Source organism: Gymnodraco acuticeps, unplaced genomic scaffold (genome assembly GCF_902827175.1).
Source record: "Gymnodraco acuticeps unplaced genomic scaffold, fGymAcu1.1, whole genome shotgun sequence".
Taxonomy (NCBI): Eukaryota; Metazoa; Chordata; class Actinopteri; order Perciformes; family Bathydraconidae; genus Gymnodraco; species Gymnodraco acuticeps.
In genome coordinates this window covers 212,836-237,787 of record NW_022991434.1, presented here as the reverse complement: position 1 = coordinate 237,787, position 24,952 = coordinate 212,836, and the positions used below count along the sequence as shown (strand labels likewise).

General features: G+C 43.8%; 2 protein-coding genes across 2 annotated transcripts; both read right to left on the bottom strand.

Annotated features, from left to right (window-relative positions):
- Positions 1 to 245: 245 nt before the first annotated feature.
- Positions 246 to 1,198, bottom strand: LOC117532546 (olfactory receptor 10A6-like). Its single transcript, XM_034195874.1, has one exon. It carries the CDS (start codon positions 1,182 to 1,184, stop codon positions 246 to 248), a length of 939 nt encoding a protein of 312 aa, XP_034051765.1. The 5' UTR covers positions 1,185 to 1,198.
- Positions 1,199 to 21,592: 20,394 nt separating this feature from the next.
- LOC117532544 (olfactory receptor 2A14-like) lies at positions 21,593 to 22,752 on the bottom strand. Its single transcript, XM_034195873.1, has one exon. The coding sequence runs from the start codon at positions 22,526 to 22,528 to the stop codon at positions 21,593 to 21,595; it is 936 nt and encodes a 311-aa protein (XP_034051764.1). The 5' UTR covers positions 22,529 to 22,752.
- Between the last annotated feature and the right edge of the window lie 2,200 nt (positions 22,753 to 24,952).

Here is a 24,952-nt window from a genome sequence, read left to right as displayed (position 1 = left end):
GCCAACAGTTTATAACAGAAGACATATCGGACTATGTGTCATAAGTTGCATTGGAATATATGACTACAGGTGAATATTACAATGTTATTAATGTTACAACATGTTGGTGACATTAGTTTGTGGATTCATGAATATACTTGAACGTTTTATCCATTATAAAATGCACTGCTGAAATCATGTCTTCATCAGATCTCACATGATTCAGTTACAGTTGAACTTTTTAGCTAAACTGTTTGACACTTCATTTATTTCAGTTTATAACGGAGCACATGTTTACATATGTTTCTTAGTTTGGACATTTGCAGTCCGTACATGACAGGGTTCATTAGTGGCTGTATGATGAGAAAATACAGTGACAGAATAATACGCAGCACACTGGGAACACCGCTCATATCAAATCTACTCTGAAACATTTCAAAGCTGCAGCCAAAAGAAAAGTTGAGGAGGGAAACAAGGTGAGGTGTGCAGGTACTGAAAGCTTTCTGTCTGGTCTGTTTGGAGCCAGAGAAACACACTCTGAGGATCCTCATGTACGAGAAGAGGATTGGAAACAAAGGGCCTAACACAGATAAAGCAGTGTTAAAAAGTCCATAAATGTTGTTCACCTGAGTGTCAGAACATGCCAGCTTCACAACAAGGTGGTTGTTACAATTCAAACTGTCAATGATGTTTCCACAAAGCGTCAAACGGATGTTTAAAGATAAAGTTATCAAGAACTTTACAAAAGAGTACAACCAAACCAGAATAATAAGAATAACCGCTTTGTTAGAAGTCATACGTGTGTGATATTGCAGAGGATAACAGATAGCAAGATATCTGTCATAAGACATGACGGTTAATTTACAAAATTGTGTATTTGCATATGTGTACAAGCAGAAAATCTGCAGGAAGCAGAGCGGAGCAGAAAGAGTGTGAATGTTAGAGAGGATCTGAACCAGAAGGAATGGAAACAACCCTGTACTACCATACAGTTCATTTACAAACAGGCTGCACAGAAACAGGTACATAGGTTCATGTAAGCTCCTGTTCACACAGATAACCACAATCAGAGACGTGTTGGCAACAACAATCACAATGTACAACATGGCAGTTATCATGAAACACAAGTACCTCAAATATCCAATATTCAAATAAGCTCCAAGAATGAAATAGGATACAGTTAGTGAAGTTGAATTAGACATCATTTTTAGAGGTTAAACGTTAGTATATCTGAGCACATTTGAACTTCACAGTCTTAACTTACCATCCCCCCCGGAGTGCGTCAGGAACTGTAAATGAATGCAACATGAGCACATCACACACAGTGCAGTGTCTCTCACCTGCTGTGCTGCAGACTGCTGCAGTCCCTTCTGTCAGCTGCAGAGACTTCTGCTGCTTTAAAGCTTCCAGAACACCAGAACCCAACAGGCCAGGCCCCCTTACCATCAGGACCCAGACCAGCCTATCTGTAGGGAGAGATGGGTTGTGGGCTGGGTCAAAACACATAATGTGTTTTGACCCATTCAGACAACAAAAAATCAGGACTTTCATTTTCTTTTGAAAAAAATGAACAGAATTTAGGATTTACTGGTCACAAACTGAACCACTAATAAACTACAAGGTTCACCATGAAGCAGAGTATGAGTGTTTTGCAAGCTATAAACAGATAGTGTCATGGTTTTGGATTTATGTTTTCATTTTCCACCTTTTATTTTGAAATGTTTTCCTCCTTGTGTCTTGTCTGATCCTACTTCATGTGTTTGCCGTGTTCGTCGTCTCTTAATGTCTATGATACCTGCTTTTCTCTTCATGTCCATGTTCCATCATCGTCTATGCTTATCCATGTTTCCTGCAGTTTTTGAAGTCCATGCTACCTATCCGTTTTTGATGTCAGGCTCAATGTTTGTTCCTGAAGTTTTTTGTCATCGGCTTTGGGAAATAAATCTCGTTTTCTGTTACCTGACCTTTTTAGTCCTTTACTGCATTTGGGTCCTATTTTCCCCAAACCCTGATAGTACGAACATACCAGAATGGACCCAGCAGTTTTTTCCCCTCAAGTGTTTGATCCGCTGATGTACACTCTTGAATATATTTTTTGTAAGTGGATGAGAGTCTCATCCAGAGGGGCCAAAGAAGCTGCCCTGAAGGAGGCACACATGGAGGTGGCCAACAAGCCCTGGCTCTGGAGCGTGTTGCCCGAGTGGCTTAAGGTTTTTACAAGTAGCCCTGAGTGCCTGTCTCAAGCCTCAAACCCCTTCTGAAGTCACTTCTCTAGTCCCTTATCTAGTCCCTTCTCAAGTCCCTTCTCTAGTCGCTTCTCTAGTCCCTACTCAAGTCCCTACTCAAGTCCCTTCTCTAGTCGCTTCTCTAGTCCCTACTCAAGTCCCTACTCAAGTCCCTTCTCAAGTCCCTTCTCAAGTCCCTTCTCAAGTCCTTACTCGTATTAGAGGCCGTACAAATAATGGACGTCCACTCTCGGGAGATTTACATTAGTGGTGCGGTTACCCAAAGTGACAGACCTAATTTTACCCTTATCTCTGCCCCGGAGTGCACCTTAAATAAGTTTGACACCTACAGGGCGCATCACAACCCAGGAAAAGGGTTTAAAAGGCGGGAGAAAGACATCCAGAATGTGTCTCTAACATGGGCACTTCGGTTATTTCATACCTCCAGGAAAGAGACCGGAAAAAGCACCTCTCTTTGGCGGCTCAAAGACCCCTAAAAGACGGACTAAAGACCTCCAGCATGTGTCCCTAACATGGGCACTCAGGTTATTTCATACCCCCAGGAAAGAGACCAGAAAAAGCACCTCTCTTTGGCTGCTCCAAGAGCCCCAAGGAACGGACTAAAGACCTCCAGCATGTGTCATCACAGCACTTTTCAACCCAGGAAAAGGGTTTGAAAGGCGGTGGAAAGTTGTTTCAAATAGTCTGATACTACTAGGGCACATCACAGCACTTTACAAAGCAAGAAATAATGTTTTAAAGGTCGGGAAAAGTGTTTTTAAATGTATGGAAGAGCGTTTTGTCACTTTCAAAACCCTCCCGTCATTGGCTGGAGAAATGGGGTCGATTTTGTATTAAATCTGACCGTTAATATTCCAGTGAGAAGAAGTACGTCTAATGGCAGGAGGGATCCCATGTTAATTTTGTCCAAAAACCAGAGCATTCCCTTGCTGTACATAGCTTGGATGGTTCCCTGCTTCCCCCTCCTGAGTTGTCGGAGAGTTTTACAGAGCAACTTTGGTGCAGCCCGAAAATCCTCCTCCATGGCTTCTCCGAACTTCTCCCACACCTGCTGCTTTGCCTCGGCCACGGCTGAAGCCTCGGGAGTCCCCCGGGATAACATATCCCGGAAGGCCTCCTTCTTCAGTCGGACGGCTTCCCTGACCACCGGTGTCCACCAGGAGGTTCGAGGGTTACCGCCCCTTAAGGCACCTAAGACCATGAGACCACAGCTCCCTGCTGCCGCTTCGGCAATAGAGCTTTGAACACAGCCCACTCTGGTTCAATGTCTCCAGCCTCCACAGGGATGCCCGAATAGCTCCGTTGGAGGTGTGAGTTGAAGTACTCCTGAACTGGGGCCTCCTACAGACGTTCCCAGTTCACCCGCACTACACGTCTGGGCTTACCGAGTCTGTCCAGAGCATTCCCCCGCCACTCGACCCAACTCACCACCAGATGGTGATCAGTTCTCCGCCCCTCTCTTTACCAGAGTGTCCAAAACATATGGCCTCAGGTCCGATGATACGATAACAAAACCGCTCATGGACCTTCTGTTACGGTGTGTGTAGCAGGCAGGACCCAAATGCAGATTAAAGTGAAAATTCCTTTATTTCAAGGCTAGGTGATAAACAAAGACAAAACAGAACACTCACCGACGAACTAGTCATGACACAAGACGAACCGACACTGAACACAGGAAGAGACAAGACTAAATACAGGGAGGGGTAATCACAAGACGAGAAACAGCCGGGCAGGGGAGGAGAAACACAAGGAAAACGTGACATAACACAATAATCGTAACAGAACCCCCCCCCTCAAGGGACGGATTCCAGACGTCCCTAAAACACCAAGACAGGACAAACGGTTGGCAAGTCCCTGGACAGGAGAGTAGTCGGCGGGACCTCCAACGGGACTGGACATGGAGCTTTCAGGACCCCCAGCGGAACCTCCATCGGCACAGGACATAGGGTTGGCAGGACCCCCGGCAGGAGAGTAGTCGGCGGGACCCCCAACGGGACAGGACAAGGAGCTGGCAGGACCCCCGGCAGGAGAGTAGACGGTGGGACCTCCAACGGGACAGGACAAAGGGTTGGCAGGACCCCCGGCAGGAGAGTAGTCGGCGGGGCCTCCAACGAGACAGGACAAGGAGCTGGCAGGACCCCCGGCAGGGGAGTAGACGGCGGGACCTCCAACGGGACAGGACAAAGGGTTGGCAGGACCCCCGGCAGGAGAGTAGTCGGCGGGGCCTCCAACGGCACAGGACAAAGGGTTGGCAGGAACCCCCGGCAGGAGAGTAGTCGGCAGGACCTCCAACGAGATAGGACAAGGAGCTGGCAGGACCCCCGGCCGGAGAGTAGACGGCGGGACCTCCAACGGGACAGACATACGATTGGTAGGACCCCCGGCAGGGGAGTAGTCGACGGGGCCTCCAACGGGACAGGACATTGGGTAGGGACTTGAGACGTGACTCGAGAAGGGACTCGAGAGGAGACTCGAGAGGGGAACCAAGGGGGAACTCGAGAGGGGACTCGAGAGGAGACTCGAGAGGGGAACTAGAGAGGGAACTGGAAAGGGGACTAGAGGAGAGAGGAGGGACTAGAGGAGGGACTAGAGGAGGGACTAGAGAAGGGAACTCGAGAGGGGACTCGCGAGGGGAACTAGAGAGGGGACTCGAGGAGGGACTAGAGGATGGACTAAAGGAGGGACTAGAGGAGGGACTAGAGGAGGGAATAGAGGAGGGACTAGAGGAGGGACCTCGAGAGGGAACTGGAGAGGGGACTCGAGAGGGAACTGGAGATGGGACTCGACGGGGAACTGGAGAGGGGACTCGAGAGGGAACTGGAGAGGGGACTCGAGAGGGAACTTGAGAAGGAACTTGAGAGGAAACTGGAGAGGGGACTTGAGAGGAAACTTGAGATGGGACTGTGGCAGCTGGGGCCAGAGCTGGGTCTGGAACCATGGCTGTGGGGGCCGGAATTGAAGCCAGAATCATGGCTGTATGGTCCGGTTCTGGAGCCGGAAACATGGCTGTAAGGTCCGGTTCTGGAGCCGGAAACATGGCTGTAAGGTCTGGTTCTGGAGCCGGAAACATGGCTGAATGGGCCGGCTCTGGAGCCGGAATTGAAGCCGCTCGGGCTGCTAGCCTGGCCTTGCAACGACTCCTCTTAGCAGCCACCTGAATACTCCGTGGACCTCCATAAGCCAGCCGAGTTCCGGAATACAACTCCTGGACAGGTGCAGGAACTGGGGCAGAAGCACGGGTTGACTTCAGGCGGAACCCACCAAGGCGTATGGGGCCAGGTTGGGAATTGGGAGACATTGAGTTAGCATGCCTGGGGCTAGCAGGCCGGGAATCACATGTTTCAAGGAAGTCCAAAATCCAGTCAGGTAAGAACTCCACAAAACATAGTTTCTCTGCTGCCAACCGGAGCGCCTCTACCAGAGCGGCCCTCTTCTGCCGAACACTGGACGCTCCCTTCCACCAATCGAAGCAGCAAGCCAGATAGAAGGTAAAATGCTGTAATTCTACCTCCCATGGATCATCTGCTGGGTCCATTTGTTAGGTCGGTTCGTAATGTTACGGTGTGTGAAGCAGGTAGGACCCAAATGCAGATCAAAGTGAAAATTCCTTTATTTCAAGGCTAGGTGATAAACAAAGACAAAACAGAACACTCACCGACGAACTAGTCATGACACAAGACGAACCGACACTGAACACAGGAAGAGACAAGACTAAATACAGGGAGGGGTAATCACAAGACGAGAAACAGCCGGGCCTGGGAGGAGAAACACAAGGGCCACAGTTGAAAACAATCAGACAACTAGACACACCAGGGAAACTAACGACGGGAGGAAAAACACAGGGAGAGGGACCCGACAATATACCCAGAGGAAAACATGACAGGGAGAAGAGCAAAACACCCAAACCAAGACATAGAAAACGTGTAACACAATAATCGTAACACCTACTGCCTAGGGTGTTCTGGTACCATGTACACTTATGAGTAGGGATGGGTATCGAGAACCGGTACTAAGTAAATACCGGTACCTGATTGGACGGTATCGGTATACCGTTAAGCCGCTGGACAAACAGTGCTGCTATCGGTATATGTGTTACGTCTACTTCCTTAGTTTAACTTTAAACCATTCTGCTTGGTTGGGAACCCTCATCCCGTGTGATGTATCCGGTTTGAGACCCCTCTGATTGGCCACTGTAAATGCCACTCGTCATCTCTCTCAACAGCGCTCTTATTATTGTTGTGAGACTCCCGCAGGCATGGCGCACAGAGCGAAGCGATCGAAGGTCTGGGTGCACTTTAAAAAATGTAGTGGCGATAGTGCAAGGTGCGATGTACTCAATTAGTTGCTTGTAAAGGGGGTAACACAAGCAGCTTGATGAAGCATTTGCAAACGAGACACTCATTGAATCTAAAACGGTGCAGCGTATTTGACAGCCTAAACAATGTGGCTGGTAGCGATACTGCTAGTGCTAATAGTGCTAGCAGTAACACGCTGTAGTGGCAATTTCTTAGGTTACCTTATATGGTAAAACCAAATGCTTCTAAATGTATTGTCTAACACAACTATACCATTTCCTGATATGTGTTGTTTTCTCTGCATACTCAAAATGAGGGTTTTTATTCCCTAGTCTGATTTGGCAGACTATGTTGAAACTACTCCTTTTCACACAAAGTTTGCTACGGCTCAAGGACACAGGTGTCTCACACAAAGTTTGAACTCCCATAACAATACATCCGTGTGAAAGCAGATTTAACAACGTCCTCCTCAGTGCAACCTGATACGATTTGTGGGACACATTTAACAGTATTTTAAAAATACTAAACTCTCGGCAACTATAGATGCCATTTTCGTGGGCTTCAGCCGCGCCGTGTGTAAATGTGACCTGAGTAAAAAGCTCCCGGTATTTTAAGCACCTCGTTGAATAGTTTATTCAGAAAAGTTGACATATTCTCTCCTTCACTTTTCTCTGGTATGTTGAATATACGCGCATTGTTTTACCTGGTCTTATTTTCCAGGTAGTCATTGCGTTCTTCTAACTCTGAGACTTTATTTAGCAGATATTTAATTGATTGTTGGTGAAGTATTTCTGTGTCATGCATCTCACCGACACGGCACTCCACCTGATCCACTCTGTCGCTCGTTTTTGTTTGATCTGTGCGTAGTTCTGTTCCTTATCCGTCTCAGCTCGAAATTCATTGAGATCCATTCTGAAGTCTTTGATCTCTTTCGATATTGCTTCCTTCATTTCGAGCATCGGATGTTTTATTTCTCCTACTTCCGCCATTGTGGGGACGCAAATTGTTTGTTCGTCCGTTTCTTGCCTGGTAAAGTTGTTTGTCCGCCGTTACACCTGATCGCAAATTCATCGCCTGTTAATGTTTAGTTGTGAGCGCAAACCGAGATATTTAAAGCACCATATCCTTCTTCTTATCCTTCTTGTAGGGTGGAGGAGCTACCCAGCTTTTCACGCTGCCGTCCATCTTTAAAGCAGTGTCCTCTGTCAAGCTAGTTTAAGTTTGTTGAATACACTATCAGTCAGATTTGTTGTGGCAAGCTGTGGCTGACATGGAATCACTTCTAAATGTGATAAACTCACACAAACTTTTGAGCGCTTCCTGTGTCTAAGCTGATTCACCGCTCTTAATCTATTACCTATCAACACAGATATCGGCAAAGCTACAGAAAGGCAGGGCCCCGGCATGTCCTGGAAATAGTTGAGAGTACCATACGCCCTTGAGCCTGGACCCAGCATATATCAGTCTGTGTTTGCGTTTTTTACACACACATCCTTATCAGGCTTCGGAGACAGCAGTCTTGAAGGGGGGGAGGACGTTTTAGTCTGGATGATTGTGGGAGGCATGGTGACAGGGGTGTTGGTGCGCGTCCAGGGGGAGGAGGTGGTTGACGTAGGCACGGTGATGAAGATGGGGAAGGTGGTGCGCGTCTCTGCTTCAGTGATTTTGGTGGGCGTCGTTGAGGAGCGGGGGTAAAGGACATGCTGCCAGCCCTGCGTATCGCCTTAGTTTGGTTATTGAACTCCAGGAAGGAATCGGTGCCAACCCTCTGTATCTCCTTCATGTGTTCAGCGATCTCCAGGAGGGTGGGCGAGGGTTAAAGGGTGAACGGAGAGTAGAGAGAGCTGTGGGGTGAAGGAAGAGTATCCTCAGAGGTGATAGGGGGGGGTGAAGGGCGGTGGAGACTCCTCCATTTGTCTCCCATAATCAAGACATTCCTCAGGCGGGTGCAGTGATACTTCTTCAAGGTTTTCTGTGCGATGTGTTGGGTCTTTCTCCTGTTTTGTTTCCTCTTGCCGCTTGTCCTTGGCAGAGGGAACAGATTGATGACGCATGCAGTTGAATACGTTAGAAATAAACAATTTCTCTACTGACTTGTTCAGGCAAACTCCATTTGCCTTGAAAAGATATCTGCGGTCCCAGAAAAAGTTAAAGTTGTCAATAAAATGGACAGAATGGTCAGTACCAGTAGCGTGGCGTGGCGTGGGGAAAAATGTAGGGGAAGCCCATTTTTTGGGTCGGGGGGGGTGGTCAATAACGTAACCAGATGAGTGATTACAGCGCCCGGTATCATTTTACACACATTTGTATCACACAGATGCAGGACTTGCACACGCCTGTTATCTAACCGAAAGGTCTGCACGCACTCTCCAGCTGAAACTCTCTCCTTATTAATGTAAGCATTTTACTTATTAATGTATGCAGACAATCACACAATCTATGTGATTTTTGGATTTACCGTGCCTCTCAATTACCCGTGACAGGTTGGCAAGGTCGATGGATCCTGAAGTTGCCCAAGGATTGTTCAGGGAGCACGAATCCTTGTCAAAAAGAAGACATGGCCAGCAAAATAGACGCTGAAGTTTAGCGCTTCCAGTTAGCCACTCCGTGCGGACATAATTGTCCTCATTGAACGTCCGATTCTCTCCCTTTTTCCTCTGTGTACACACAGCTCGAGTGCGGGCATTGGCCTGTCATCTGATTTAATTTGTTGTTGCTGCTGTAGCGGAAGTTTAGTAAAGTTATGTTTGATTAAGTACGCCAAATCTCCACCTTCCATAATGCTTCATTTGCTTGATAATTTCTAACGGCGGTGATGACAGTTACAATATTAAAACTGATGTTGATGTGATTTGATTGGATGGCAGTGTCCAATCAAATCACCAGCCGCCTCTGAAGGGAAGCAAGAGGCGGCTGGCTTCCCTTGGCATGGCCCTGACCAATCACAGGTTGGCAGGGGCATCACGTGGGCCTCATCTGATTGGTCAATCCCTCCATTTTTTTTCACCAAGGGAAACTAGACTCGGCTGGCCTCCTCTCGCAACAGTGAGTGCAATCTACTGTTTCACCATAACATCTAGAGGGGCGCTGTTTGTTTCAATCTTTGTAAAATACTCAATGAGAATGGGGGAGAGACGGCCCGGTAGCAACACACAGCAAAGGAGAATTATCAAAACAAAACAAAGTATTTTTATTTATTTATTTAAATTATAACTACGATCCTAAAAAACAGGGGAAGCCTGGCTTCCCTTTGCCTCCGGGAGAAAACGCCACTGGTCAGTACAGGTAGTTGAAAGCCAGGTGTTCAGTGCAAACAATCTGCTGAATCTCTCCACTCCTCTTCTGACTGGCGGTAGAGGGCCACTGATGAACACCTCTGCATTTAGAGAGCTGACAGTTTCCAACAAACATTTAAAGTCTTCTTTCAGCACTTCTGACTGTTGTTTCACAACATCATTTGTTCCAATGTGTAGTACCACATTCTTCACCGTCGGATGTTCAGCCCCAATATGCAGGATCTTCTCAGCCAAGTCAGAGACCACATCCTTGGGAAAACAGAGTACTTTGGTGTTGTTCTTACTACACAGACTTTTTACATCTCTTACAGCAGACACCTATAGCCTGAGACACAAACTGGCTGAACTCAGGCAGCTATTCATGAACGGTAAGGCAAGCATATTATGCTTTTCTGAGACCAAATTGGACAATTCCATTACAGATTCAGAGATTGAAATTGAAGATTATCTTGTAGTGAGAAGGGACAGGAACGTGAATGGAGTTGGTGTCTGCATGTACATACATAAAGACACCAATTTCAAAAACCGTACTGACCTGCATCATGAAAATATTGAATCTGTGTGGGTTGAAATTATTTTTGACAATGCTAAATCTGTAATAGTCGGGACAATCTATAGACCACCGGAACAGAGTGACTTTTATGATACATTAGATGGGTGTTTGGCTGATGTGGGGGATGTAGAGACAATTATTATTGGAGACTGGAACACGGATATGCAACGTAAAGACACGTCCGTCTTCAAGTCCTTCAGTAGGATTTGTGATCTGCACGGCTTCAGCCAGCTAATCACCCAACCCACCCGGGTATGTGAAACAACACAAACTACCATTGATCTCATTCTGACCTCTGACAAGTCCAGGATCTCCAGTAAAGGGGTTATAGCATGCGGGTTAAGTGATCATTATATGATATTCTGTACCCGCAAAAAGCTAAAACAAAGGGCCGGCTGTCACAAAACAGTCATATCTAGAGACCTCAAACACTACTCTAGCGAGGCCTTTAACCTAGAACTGGAGAGCCTGGACTGGTCAGATGAGCTCAGTGGTACACAAGTTGAAGAAACATGGCTTGGTTTGAAAAACAAATTCTCTGCAATACTCAATGATTTGGCCCCCCTAAGAACAACCAGGGTAAAAAATCGCGCTGAGCCGTGGATGCACTCCGGCATACTGACCGCCATGAAAACCAGAGACAAAAAATGCTCTGAGTTTCATAAAAGTCAGTCAATGCTTTCCAAAAGCACAAGCAGTGAACTCCAGGCCCACGTGACTGAACTCAAAATTGAAAGAAACAGACTAAGAAATGACGTAAGCTCCATGATCAAAACTGCCAAAAAGAATTTCATCAATGTCAAAACTGAGGAAAACAAAAATAAACCCCGTGAACTTTGGAAATTACTCAATAACCAGCTTGGCTGCAGTAAAAAACTCAAAACGAGATTTTCTAACTTAAACATAAAGACAGATAACAGGCTCATCACAGACAAACTGGATGTGGCCAAGTACTTGAACATTTTTTTCACAAACATAGCCACAACTCTTGTAAATAAATTACCCTCCCACTCAGGGATTTTTGGAGTAGATCACATCATGACCTACTACAAAAACCTAGGGGTACGCAAAGATGATTTCAGTCTAGCAAGGGTAACAACAGCAGAGGTACTCATTTAACTGAGCGCCCTCCAACCTAACAAGGCCACTGGCCACGACAATATCCCCTCCAAATTCCTCAGAGACTCAGCAACCGCCATCTCACCAGTCATAGCTCACATAATTAACCTCTACATAAAACAGGGAAAAGTACCCAAAGACTTCAAAATTGCAAGAGTAACCCCCCTGCACAAAAAGGGCAGCAAATTGGACCCAGGCAACTGCCGCCCTGTTTCTATACTTACCTCCATCTCGAAAGTCATGGAACAAATAGTATATGAACAGGTCGAAAAGTACCTCGCGGAAAATAAACTAATCTATGAATTTCAATCTGGCTTTAGAACATCCCACTCCACTGACACATGCCTTCTTTATTTGAGCGACCACATCAAACAAGAGGTGGACGAGGGCAAGTACTGCGGCATGGTGATGCTGGACCTACTAAAGGCTTTCGACACTGTCAATCACCCCAGTCTGATTGACAAGCTAAAAGCAATTGGTTTTGATAAACTATCGGTGAGCTGGATGCAATCCTACCTGGAGGGGAGAGAACAGATGGTGGAGGTAAACGGTACTCTGTCCCCCCCCCCTCCCAGTGAGCTGTGGTGTTCCACAAGGAAGCATATTAGGTCCGTTACTGTTCCTAATTTATGTAAATGACATGTCATCAGCATGTGACTGCAACTTGTTCCTGTTCGCGGACGACTCAGCCCTGCTGGTCTCTGACAGGAACAGGTTGCAGGTTGAAAAAACCCTCAGCTCCGAGCTCGGCAGAATCTGCACCTGGCTCGCCGATAATAAATGATCATTACACCTGAGTAAAACAGAGTCCATTCTCTTCGGTTCGAAACATAATCTCAGCAAATCCGACGACTTCTCAGTTGCAGTGGGCGACATTATTGTCACAAGTAAGAAGGAAATTACATACCTAGGATCTATTCTTGAGGCAAACCTCTCCTGTGACAAAATGGCATCCAATGTAATAAAAAAAGTCAATCAAAGAACTAGATTCCTATACCGGATCTCCTCTCTGGTAAACAAGAACACCCTGAAGACTCTGGCAGGAGCACTCATTCAAGGGTACTATGACTATGCTTGCACGTCATGGTACCATAGCACCTCCAAGGCGCTAAAAATAAAACTTCAAACATCGCAAAATAAACTGGTCAGACTACTGCTTGACCTCTCATCTAGAACCCACCTCACCTCTGCCCACTTTGACAACCTAGGATGGCTTAGAGTAGACGACAGAGTACAGCTACTTGCAATGGGCCTGGTCTACAAGATCCACTACACCTCTATGGTACCCATGTACATGTCAAAATTCTTCCCAAAGGTCAAGGAATACCATGATCATAACACCAGAGGGAGCTCCACAAATCATGTGAAACCCAGATTTGGCACAAAAAAGGGGGAATACACGTTTCGCAATTATGCCACATCAAGGTGGAACGCTCTTCCCACAACTGTAAAGGAAAGTAAAACTATACTTACCTTCAAAACCTCTCTTAAAGAGCACCTTCGGGGGAGAGCATTGCAAAACTGGACCCGGTAATGGTACAAATCTCAACCTGTCGTTCAATGGAGAGCTTCCCCCCCCCCCATCTATGTATATACTCGCATTTTAGACTCTGTTACTAACTGTATATCTGTAGACTTGGTATGTCTTAAATGTCCGGTTAAGATGTATTAGAACGAAATCTAAAATGAAAATTGTAAATAAGCAATCTGTATGTAAAAAAACCACCTGTATGTAAATTGTAAATAAGCCATCTGTATGTCAAATATGTCTTATATGTCTTAAATGATATGATGAATTGGAAATGGGGGACCCTGATGTAAACAAGACGAAAGTCTTTCTCTGGTCTGCATCCCCTTAACAATTGTATGTTTTGAGCTGTACTGTACTGTACCCAATATACAAGCTGTTAATAAACTTTTCAATCAATCAATCAATCAGAGTCACCCACAATCACAGTTTCAGGCCCAGTCGTTAGCTTTCCCTCTAGCCTTTTACTTTTGGAGTAGCTATTGGTCCTTACCCTGCTGTGTGAAGAGGACAGGTTATCCAGGTCATCAGAAAGAGATCTCCGGTTCTGCGTCAGTGGAGCGTATCTGTTCTGGATTGGCACGCTCTGTAGTTTAGGAGGATTGTTTTTAGTTCTCCCTTCAGCAGCTGTCCACGGCTGTTTCACAGTATGAATAGGGGTTGAAGAGGCGCTCTTCCTGGGTGATAACAATGCAGGCCAGCCGGTCACATCACAGATTTCAGAGCGCTGGGCTCTGCCTGTTATTCGTCCTCCCAAATCCCATGGAAATGATTTACTCGTCGGTTTTGCACCCAGAGAGTTCGAGGGAGGACTACCACTTGTAGATGTATTACCTGTAGATGTATTACCCGGTACACAGCCCTCCTGTTCATTGGAATCCTTGTAGCTGCTAACTAGCTTTGAGTTAGCATGCCTTTGTCCATTATTTTGCAACACTGATAAAGTGGTGTCAATCCAACCTAGTCTATTCACTTCCACGTTAACTCCCAACCGTTGTATTTTAATTTCCAACTCTGCAATCTTCTGTAGAAGTTTGTGGAAGTCATCTGTAGAGAACGGAGGCATTTTGCTGCTAACTAGCTTAAGCTAAATAGAGAGGCGAAGTCCCTCCCCTTCCGAAAGCCTCCATGGGACCCCGGAAGCGGAAAATTATACATTGAAGTCAATGGAGAGAGAAAGGTTATCTTTTGATCCTGTTTCAATTGTGCCACGAATGACACATATGATGTTTGTTAATTTAAAAGAACATTTTGCAATTCAAAAAAATAAAAATGTGTCGTAAAACTGTGAAGTTACACATTTTTTCGTGTGAAACCGCTCAGTGAACTACAGGTCTCTCGTCTCGCACAATACGCGTCACCAACATAAAGATGGCCGTCACGTTAGCACATTTCACCACATTCTTTCAGAATGAGAATACAAGTATTTTACGAGGTGAAAATCACTACAAGTCTGGGCACGTTGAGAGCTGTACCTATATGAAAGGGGAGTTAGTCGGTTCTGTAAGAGCCAGCATGCGGGACCGGCTTTACAAGGTTTCGGTGAGTAATATGAGTGCAATGTGTAACGTTAATGTCAGCTAGCTAACATTAGCTAACAAGGTACAGTAACGTGTTTTGTTTTAACAACTAGTTTTCTCCTTAAGAACTTCGTGGTCTCTGTGTATGCTGTGGATAACATTAGTGTTCACAAGAACAAGGTACACTCCCGTGTTTTGTTTTAGTTGCTCTTCAGATTGAAGCGGCCAGTTTTATATCGACTATACTGTATGTGTGATCTCCTTTTTCTCGTTGTGTCATTTGAGTTTATTTGCTGTGTGTCGATTCAAGGATTTTGGTTATCTAGGCACAGCTGTGTGTGACTCCCTCTGGTACACCGGTATGTGTTTTCCTAATGTAGAGAGCATTGATTAATTAATAAACTACACACTGAGTCTAGATCCTGACCAAATCCTTTTTTATTGTTGATCAAATGTTTTTCAAAAATGTATTCATACACATTTAGAAAAATACAATGTACAATCACAACCAATACAACACAAATTACAAAAAATACAGAAAAAACAAACAATAACAACAATCAGACAAGAGGACAAAACTATGGAAAAATAAACCCTCCCACCCCCAGATCCGGACCATCCTTGTATTATTGCTCATTCAATCTATTATAGCATGCTAACAAATGGTACTTACTTTATTTTTACAGATCTGCATGGGAGACGATGGCGCGATGCAGAGCGCTGTCTGTGATTGTGCACAGGAGATGTACAAATGCAGCCACGCTGCAGCATTGGCAATATTTTCCATGTGGCAGATCAGCTCCACAGATGTTGAGTGCCAGTGGAGGAAGCCTGGCACGTCCAAAGTAGTCCAGTCGGTGTCTCAACTTTACCAACAGCGAGAGGAGACATACAACCCACTGGCCAGAGACATCGCCAACTGTCAACTGGGGGGTTGTAAACGAAGCCGAAGGGGTGAAGGCTTTTGTGGAGGACTATCAAGTGACAGTGTTCGAATCGAGTCTGGTCTCTTTGTGAGTGAGTCGGGTGTTTTGGGAGCATCACCCGATGGACTTGTGCAGCCATCTGCCCTGCTGGAGGTGAAGTGTCCACACAGCCAGAGGAACATGACCATCACGGAGGCAGTCCAGTTACCATCCTTCTGTCTCTGTGAGGAGGGTGGGTCATATATTCTCAAGGAGAATCACCCATACTGGCACCAGGTCCAAGGGCAGCTGCACATCACAGACCGGAGTCTCTGCTACTTTGTTGTGTGGACCACGAAGGAGGCGATCATCATCCCCATCCCCAAAGACCCTGCATGGCATGGAAATCTCCTCCTCCTGGAACAATTCTACACCCAGCATATGCTCCCTGTGTTGGCCAGTAGAGAGGAGGACATTTCAATAAACATACTCTTAACACCCTCGGACTCTGCGTTGTGTTTCGTATGTGTGATGGGGTGTTATGCAGAGGGGAGGAAAACAGGACACAGCAGATTGGGATTGTGGTGGAGATGCTGAGCAGTTATTTAATTGTTGCATGTAATTATTATTATACTGCGTGCTTCTTAGTTATTCCATCTTTTGCTGTAACATGGATCTGTATGTAACTCTATATTTACTTGTTATCTACCACACTTCCTTCTACATCATACACCATCATTATACATGATGGTGCATATAGGATATATATATATATATATATATGTTTGTATACATATCTGTAAATTGTATAATTTTATTTAAACGTCTTTTTGATCTCTCAAACTGAGTAAGATTGACAATAAAGTTGACTTTGAAAAATATATATATTCTTTATGAAAATAGTTGACTGTTGTCAAATGAATCCAAATGAAACGTTGGACTGAACTACAACTACGCCTTTAAATCTCTACGGACTGTTTTTCAGTGGGATGGCAAGTTCCTATCTTTAAACATTTATTAGTTTTTTCTCAGAACAGATTTGATTTTATGAAGTTAATTTAACTTTGCCGAAGGTCAGGTCTTTGTAAGGTCATCCTTAAAAGGTACAATCAATTTGTTTAGGGTTGACTAAAATAATGAAAAACATTCATTTGGATAATTTACTGACAGAATAAGAAACTCAATGATGCTCTACTCACCTGTTCCCTTTTTATAAAGTGAAACAGTTGAAACGATAGATTTTAGTAAACTTAAAAACAACCTTCTCCAAAAGCTATCAAGGAATATACCGAATACTTGTTTTAGAACTTTATTACATATTTTTATAGAAATAGTTTGAATGATCCATAATTGACAGAAGCTTGTGTTTACACTGACCTGTTACTCATATATTAATGTCTTTGTAACTTCAGTAAACCACTACCTCAATAATTTCTTTCATTCATCACGGTTCAGTAAACTAAGTGATACATGAACCAGTTTAATCATTATAATAACGTAGGATTGCAACTCTTTGAAAATGTAGGTGGCTCTTAAAAGAGCCGTTGTGTTTGGGTGTGCTGGTCTCAGGTCAGTCTAAGCCCTCTCTCCGCGGATGCGGCGGGCCAGCTGGATGTCCTTGGGCATGATGGTGACCCTCTTTGCTTGGTTCATCTTACTGGGGGGCAGCTACATGGATGTCGGTGCAGTCCACAATCATTGCGCAGTTGAAGGCAGAATGAATTTATTATTGACTCCGAATGAAGCACAACTTCATGTCATACAATACAATGACTTTATTTGTAATTGTGTAAAAAAATATGAGCATTGATTAGCAAGCAGGACCTGCAGGAACAGAGAATGGTGATGGAGCTGGGAAGAGAGAAGAATAAAGAAAACATATCAACTTTATTATCGGATATTAAAAATTCAATTTCAAAACAAGTTGCCGCTCCTACAGTTTTCTAGTATGTAAAGATGATTTCACATGACCTATGCAAAATATCACACTCAATACATGTGTGTCTCTGGGGGGTGCATTGTGCCTTTGATGTATATAAATAATATACCATAACCAAATACTATTACGTACAGTGGAAATCAGGTTGCCAGAGCAGGTCAGTGTGCATGTTCCTCAACGTCTCAGCAGTTACAGGTGAGGTAAAGAAAATAAAAGAGAAAAAGGTCAGTAACAACACTTTAAAGTAACAACACTTTGAATAATTATCTCTTCTAACAATTTTCTCTCAATAAGCACACAACGACTGTCTTTCCAACAAACAGATTGTCATCACAATGAAACACGTCCAGAAGAATGTCATGCAAAGCTCCCTGCCTGCCTTCGACTCTCCCTGAACTGCTTCCTTAGCACCCGGTGGAGGGCGCAGTAGGCTGCTCTTCAAAAGTTTCACGAAATACTTACCATCATGTTTGGTTACTGTTTAACATTTTGGTTTACTTCATGTAATAAAATAATAACTTCATGGTAAGGCTACTAAAAATGACAAGGCTAAGTAATGTAATGCTAACTAACGTGCTCGCTACTCGTCGCTACTAGCTAGGTAGCTAACTTGACTATGTTCCATGCACAACATGTATATTACCTATGCTATTACCTGATATGTCTGATCCAGCGACTCCTGGTCCTTTCATCAGACGGGAATCGATAGAAGGAGCAAGTGGTATGATCACTTTTATGACTACAACCTGGTACAAAGCACACAGGCATCTTGTAAAAGTGAATTTATTTTTAGCGATCTATAATTTATTGGAGGGAATAAATCAGTTATGAGATCTTCTTCTTCTTCGCTTTAATTACGAGTCTTATTATAAATCACCGAGCATGCCTGTGACATCACTTACGCGACCCAGAATGGGATTTGGGATTTGTAGTCTTTGTAGTAGCGTATTTTTCATAGTCTTATATTTCAGCAGTTTTACGACAAAATGTGACTTTTTTGACATGGAAATGATTGTTTAAGATTGACAAACATCATATGTGTAGTTCGTGGCACAATTCAAACGGGATCAAAAGATACGTGTTCTCTCTCCATTGAATTCAATGTAAATTTTTCGCTTCCGGGGTCCCATGGTCCGGAAGTAGATGGGCGTGACTTCGCCTCTCCATAGCTTGCTGTACCAGGCTTTAGCTGTTGCTAGGCCACGCCACTGTAAGACTAAGGTCGTCGTAAAAATATTGAAATATGGCTGAAACCCTCCGTCTATTTACGAAGAATAACTGTCGCAGTGATAAGTTAATGTCCAGGAGCCGCTGCTCGAAGTTTTCAGAAAAAGAAAATAGAAAAACAGCATAAAAAAGTAGAAGAGCAAGCAGAAACGCATCTGCACTGTAAGAAGGCTGGGAGGCGTTTGTTGTATACGTCACCTTTGCAATCAATCCTAAAAGATAATGTGTTCAAACTGGCTTCACTCGCTTTAATTGCTCCTTTGATTGTCATGTTCCTCTGTGGTTTCCTACTCAACACATGTTCGCCACTCATATTTTATTTGTTATTGTATTTTAAGGTGACATTGAATGCTTTGAAAGGTGCCCTAAAAAAAATGCTATTATTGATCTTACATCTGTGCCTCTATCACACTATTAATGTTCCTTATTTTAGACTAGGTTTTTCGTGGTGTCAATAGGGAAGATCTGCACTGTTCTCTACATAACATGTTCAGCAGAGCAGGTATTTCTCCTGCCAGATTTGAACCCCCCCCCTATCATTTTGTCCAGGATAGTCATAGACTCACCAAAATCACTCTGGTGTTGCCTGTTCCCCTCTAGTTTATGCTCACCAAAGCATTTCACTCTGGGCACAGCAGGTGAAAAACTAAAGAGGGGCTTCCATATCCGGCAGAGAAGAAGTTGTGGCTGGCTGCCGGATATGGAAGCCCCCCTATAATTTTGTACCAGCTGCGCCCAGAGTAAAATGCTTTTGCGAGCACAAACTAGAGGGGAACAGCAAACACCAGTATGATTTTGGTGACGGTGTGACTGTCCTGGACAAAGTTGTAGGGGGGGTGCCATATCTGGCAGGAGAAATACCTGCTCTGCTGAACAAGTTATGTAGAGAACAGTGCAGATCTTCCCTATTGACACCAGGATTAACCTAGTCTAAAATAAGGAACATTAATAGTGTGATATAGGCACAGATATAAGATCAATAATACACTTTATTTTAAGGCACCTTTCAAAATATTCAATGTCACTTTAAAATAAAATATGAGTGGCATTACAATACAAACATGCATCGAGTAGGAAACCACAGAGGAACATTACATTCAAAGGAGCAATCAAAGCGAGTGAAGCCAGTTTGAACACATTATCTTTAAGGCTTGATTGAAAATAACACAGTGTCTGACATTATCATATAGGTTATATCATTACTGTTATATCATTGCTTACTATTCGTGGTTATCAATAGGCAGGTATCAGACACTTAAACAACAGAGAAGGTTTTAAGAAATAGGACTATACTGACAAATGACATCTTATCCTTTCATTGTCTGTTCTGTAGGAAGGAGGAACATAACAGAGTGGGACTACACTCAAAAACGGAAGTTTGTTCCAATACGAAGATTGTGTCCTTAAAACGAGCCACCTCGCAATTGTATGCATATTATTTATTCAGCCGTTTGCTGTTTAATCTGATGGGAAATATATCATTCTAAAGAGAGAAAAAAGCGCAATAAACGCTCAATCCAGGCGATGACGTCACCTTTGCGCGTCCCGGCGAACAGGGCTTCAATCTACGGCAAGCCTTCAACCCGCGGCACAACACCTGCACGCCCTATATTTAAAACAATGTTTAACGCCACAACCCCCCGGTTGACAATTCAGGAGCGTCGAGCCCCCCGCCCCCCCCCCCCCCCCCCGCACCTTCAAACAGAGCTCAGCCCCCCCACATATCAAATCCCAATTTAACCCCTGAGTATGAGTGTTTTGCAAGCGGGGCTTATACAGATAGTGGATGTGGGAAACACTGTTTTTGGAATGCAACTTTGGTAATATCTTGGTTTCCACATGCCAATACAGTATGTCTCCCTCAGTAATAAACAAGCCAGTATGTTTTGAAAATCCAGTTATGTTTGATCAAACTTGTAAAAAAGATAACCATGAGTCTCCATGTTTACACTGTTGCAGATAGGTATTGGATATGTCGATATAAACAACATTGTATTACATGTGTTGCAATCCCGGTGGGTTGTACTGTGTGTCAGATTAGCTCTACATTTCAGTTGACAAAGTCCCTTCATTCCTCTTTTCATTCTTCCTTGTGAATCATTTGCAGCAATATGTTGCACAAACATTCAGTAAGTTGCTTCTACTTGAAATGCAGACGCTGCCATCTTGTGACGCAGGCCTGAAACTACAGATGCAGTTTGTATGCACACATACCCACACAGAATGAATAGCACAGCAACACTTTAGATATGTAATCCATAACAGTTAAGGATTTATGGAGTGCACAAGAACCAAACAGTGTTTATTTTGAATGATATCAATTACATAATCTCTTAACCTCTAGGAATAAGCCCAATCTCTCCTTTGCTGTGTTAGTGTAGATGATGAAAGGGCTGGCTGGTTGCCTAACTCAGATTCATCAGGTTGACCGCTGCAAATGCAAAGAAACAATTGATTTAGCTTTGGCATTTGCACCCGATTGAAGTCGGTAGGCTCAGGACTTTTGTTAGCCACGTAATAATAAAGAGGTTGGTGCCCAAAACAAAAACAATAAATCGAATCAACTACTCCATATTTCCCACCCGGCCCTCTTTAAACTCATATTTTTCCGTGTTCTAAATGTATGACCTTATTTCTTCATCTTGTATATGTATTTGCAAAATCAATAGATTCAAAAAAGGTCAAAAAGTGTCTTCAATGTTTTACTGACATTTATGTTATTTAATCTTTACTGTGACCAGCCAACAGTTTATAACAGAAGACATATCGGACTATGTGTCATAAGTTGCATTGGAATATATGACTACAGGTGAATATTACAATGTTATTAATGTTACAACATGTTGGTGACATTAGTTTGTGGATTCATGAATATACTTGAACGTTTTATCCATTATAAAATGCACTGCTGAAATCATGTCTTCATCAGATCTCACATGATTCAGTTACAGTTGAACTTTTTAGCTAAACTGTTCGACACTTCATTTATTTCAGTTTATAACGGAGCACATGTTTACATATGTTTCGTAGTTTGGACATTTGCAGTCCGTACATGACAGGGTTCATTAGTGGCTGTATGATGAGAAAATACAGTGACAGAACAATACGCAGCACACTGGGAACACCGCTCATATCAAATCTACTCTGAAGTATTTCAAAGCTGCAGCCGAAAGAGAAGTTGAGGAGGGAAACAAGGTGAGGTGTGCAGGTACTGAGAGCTTTCTGTCTGGTCTGTTTGGAGCCAGAGAAACACACTCTGAGGATCCTCATGTACGAGAAGAGGATTGGAAACAAAGGGACTAAGATTGAGAAAACAATTGAAAAAAGTCCATACATATTGTTCACCTGAGTGTCAGAACATGCCAACTTCACAACAAGGTGGTTGTTACAATACAAACCATTTATTATGTTTCCACAAAGTGTCAAACGGATGTTTAAAGATAAGGTTATCAAGAACTTTACAAAAGAGTACAACCAAACCAGAATAATAAGAATAACCGCTTTGTGAGAAGTCATACGCGTGTTATATTGCAGAGGATAACAGATAGCAAGATATCTGTCATAAGACATGACGGTTAAATTACAAAATTGTATATTTGCATATGTGTACAAGCAGAAAATCTGCAGGAAGCAGAGCGGAGCAGAAACAGTGTGAATGTCAGAGAGGATCTGAAGCAGAAGGAATGGAAACAACCCTGTACTACCATACAGTTCATTTACAAACAGGCTGCACAGAAAAAGGTACATAGGTTCATGTAAGCTCCTGTTCACACAGATAACCACAATCAGAGACGTGTTGGCAACAACAATCACAATGTACAACATGGCAGTTATCATGAAACACAAGTACCTCAAATATCCAATATTCAAATAAGCTCCAAGAATGAAATAGGATACAGTTAGTGAAGTTGAATTGGACATAATTCTTAGAGGTTAAACGTTAATATATCTGAGCACATTTGAACTTCACAGTCTTAACTTACCATCCCCCCCGGAGTGCGTCAGGAACTGTAAATGAATGCAACATGAGCACATCACACAGTGCAGTGTCTCTCACCTGCTGTGCTGCAGACTGCTGCAGTCCCTTCTGTCAGCTGCAGAGACTTCTGCTGCTTTAAAGCTTCCAGAACACCAGAACCCAACAGGCCAGGCCCCCTTACCATCAGGACCCAGACCAGCCTATCTGTAGGGAGAGATGGGTTGTGGGCTGGGTCAAAACACATAATGTTTTTGACCCAGCCAACCCATTCAGACCAAAACAAATCAGGACTTTCATTTTATTTTGAAAAAAGTGTGTAGAATTTAGGATTTACAGGTCACAAACTGAACCACTAATCAACTAAAAGGTACACCATAAAGCAGAGTATGAGTGTTTTGCAAGCGGTGGGGGCACACCAACTACCAGACCCCGTTCTACGAGAGCCTTCCCCGCAGCTATTGGATTCCCATATGTCTGTGTGGTCCCATCTCCGCTGAAAACTTTCAATTTTGACGGGGCCAAGATGTGCGATTTGTTATTTTTGGCCTTAAGTTGATCTCTGATAGGTCTGTACAAGGCTCTTTGTTGTCTTACTTTAAAGGTAAAGTCATGATCAAAGAAGATTCGCATACCGCTATATCAAATCAAATCAAATCAATATTTATATAGCACATTTATAAACGATTTTTGGTCGAGCCAAAGTGCTGTACATATAATAAAAAAGCCTACAGTAGAGACACTTTACAGCAAATACAACAACACAGATTGTTCAGAATATCAGTATGAGAAAAACGACACCCTCTATCCTTAGACCCTCTGTCCTTAGACCCTCTGTCCTTAGACCCTCTGTCCTTAGACCCTCTGTCCTTAGACCCTCTGTCCTCAGACCCTCTGTCCTTAGACCTTCTGTCCTCAGACCCTCTGTCCTCAGACCCTCTGTCCTCAGACCCTCAAATCGTACAAGGAAACACTTCCAGAGAAACCCCACAGTTTAAAGGGAACATGGGAGAAACCTCAGGGAGAGCAACAGAGGAGGGATCCCTCTCCCAGGACGGACAGACGTGCAATAGATGCGGCGTGTAAATCGAAGAGATAATACATTTTACAGCATATTGACCGAATGTTAGGAAATGCATGTGTCTGTAATAAGAAGATGAATCCACGAGGATGTCAGCTACAATCCTGAGGAAGCCATCAGGGAAGCAGCATGACGAGACCCAAGGCAGGACCGCAGAGACAGGTTCAGCCACGACCCGAAGTCCACGACTTAATCCAGAACTCAGGATAGAGGATCCAAGACACAGGACCACAGCAAGAGGATCAGCCTCGACTCCGGATCCCGGCGTAGATATAGATACAAAACAAGAAAAAAAAGATTTGGCTGGGTTAATCGGTACAAGAGAATACACAGACACAGACAGAGAGGGAAAAGGTCATTGGATAAAAGTTATTCTTAATAACCCTCTAGAAAGATCTCATGAACTTCCCCACTCAATCTATCAAGACCCGAGCAGTTCTATTAGATATAGGATAAGAAACAGAGAGAGGGAGCACAACAACCTATCTCTTCGTCAGATGCACTCCCCCGCTTATCTAAGCGACTCGGTACCCTGTTACCCTCTACAAGGCCATAGACCAGCAGAGGGAAAATGGGGGGTAAGGGTAAGGATTTTTAAGAATAAACCACAAGGGTCTGAAGGGAAAAAAGATGAAATATAAGGTACTATATTTTAAGTAATCCTATCTACTATTCCTATATTTGAATAATTTATAAACTAAAACTATACTTTATGAAATCCTATGTTATGTTTAAAATATTAAAATAAAGAACTAAATGAATAAATAAATAACTAAATAAATGAATAAATAGATAATTAAACAAAAGCCAAAGAGAAAAAGCGAGTTTTAAGTGTTGATTTAAAAACCCCAGGGTCTAGGCCGACCTCACCTGGAGGGGCAGAGTATTTCAGAGCCTAGGGCCAGCCGCTGCGAAAGGTCGATGCCCTCGGGTGATCGGCTGATCAGCCGACCTTAAGGCTCTGCCTGGGGTGTAGCGATGGAGGAGTTCAGCTATATAGGCAGGAGCCAGCCCATTTAGGGCTTTAAAAACAAATAAAAGGAGTTTAAAATCTATTCTGAACCGAACGGGAAGCCAGTGCAATGAAGCCAGAATTGGGGTGATATGGTTGCGCTTTTTATGGCCAGTGAGAAGACGTGCAGCTGCATTCTGAACTAGCTGCAGGCGTCTAATTGAGGCCTGATCCATACCCACATACAGAGCATTGCAGTAATCCAGTCTTGAGGTAACAAAGGCGTTAATAACCCTTTCTAGGTCTTTAAAAGATAAAAACGAATTGGTCTTACCC

Bases quoted from the DNA above. Each gene is read 5' to 3' on its own strand.
- LOC117532544 (XM_034195873.1), bottom strand. From the start codon at position 22,528: ATGTCCAATTCAACTTCACTAACTGTATCCTATTTCATTCTTGGAGCT.
- LOC117532546 (XM_034195874.1), bottom strand. From the start codon at position 1,184: ATGATGTCTAATTCAACTTCACTAACTGTATCCTATTTCATTCTTGGA.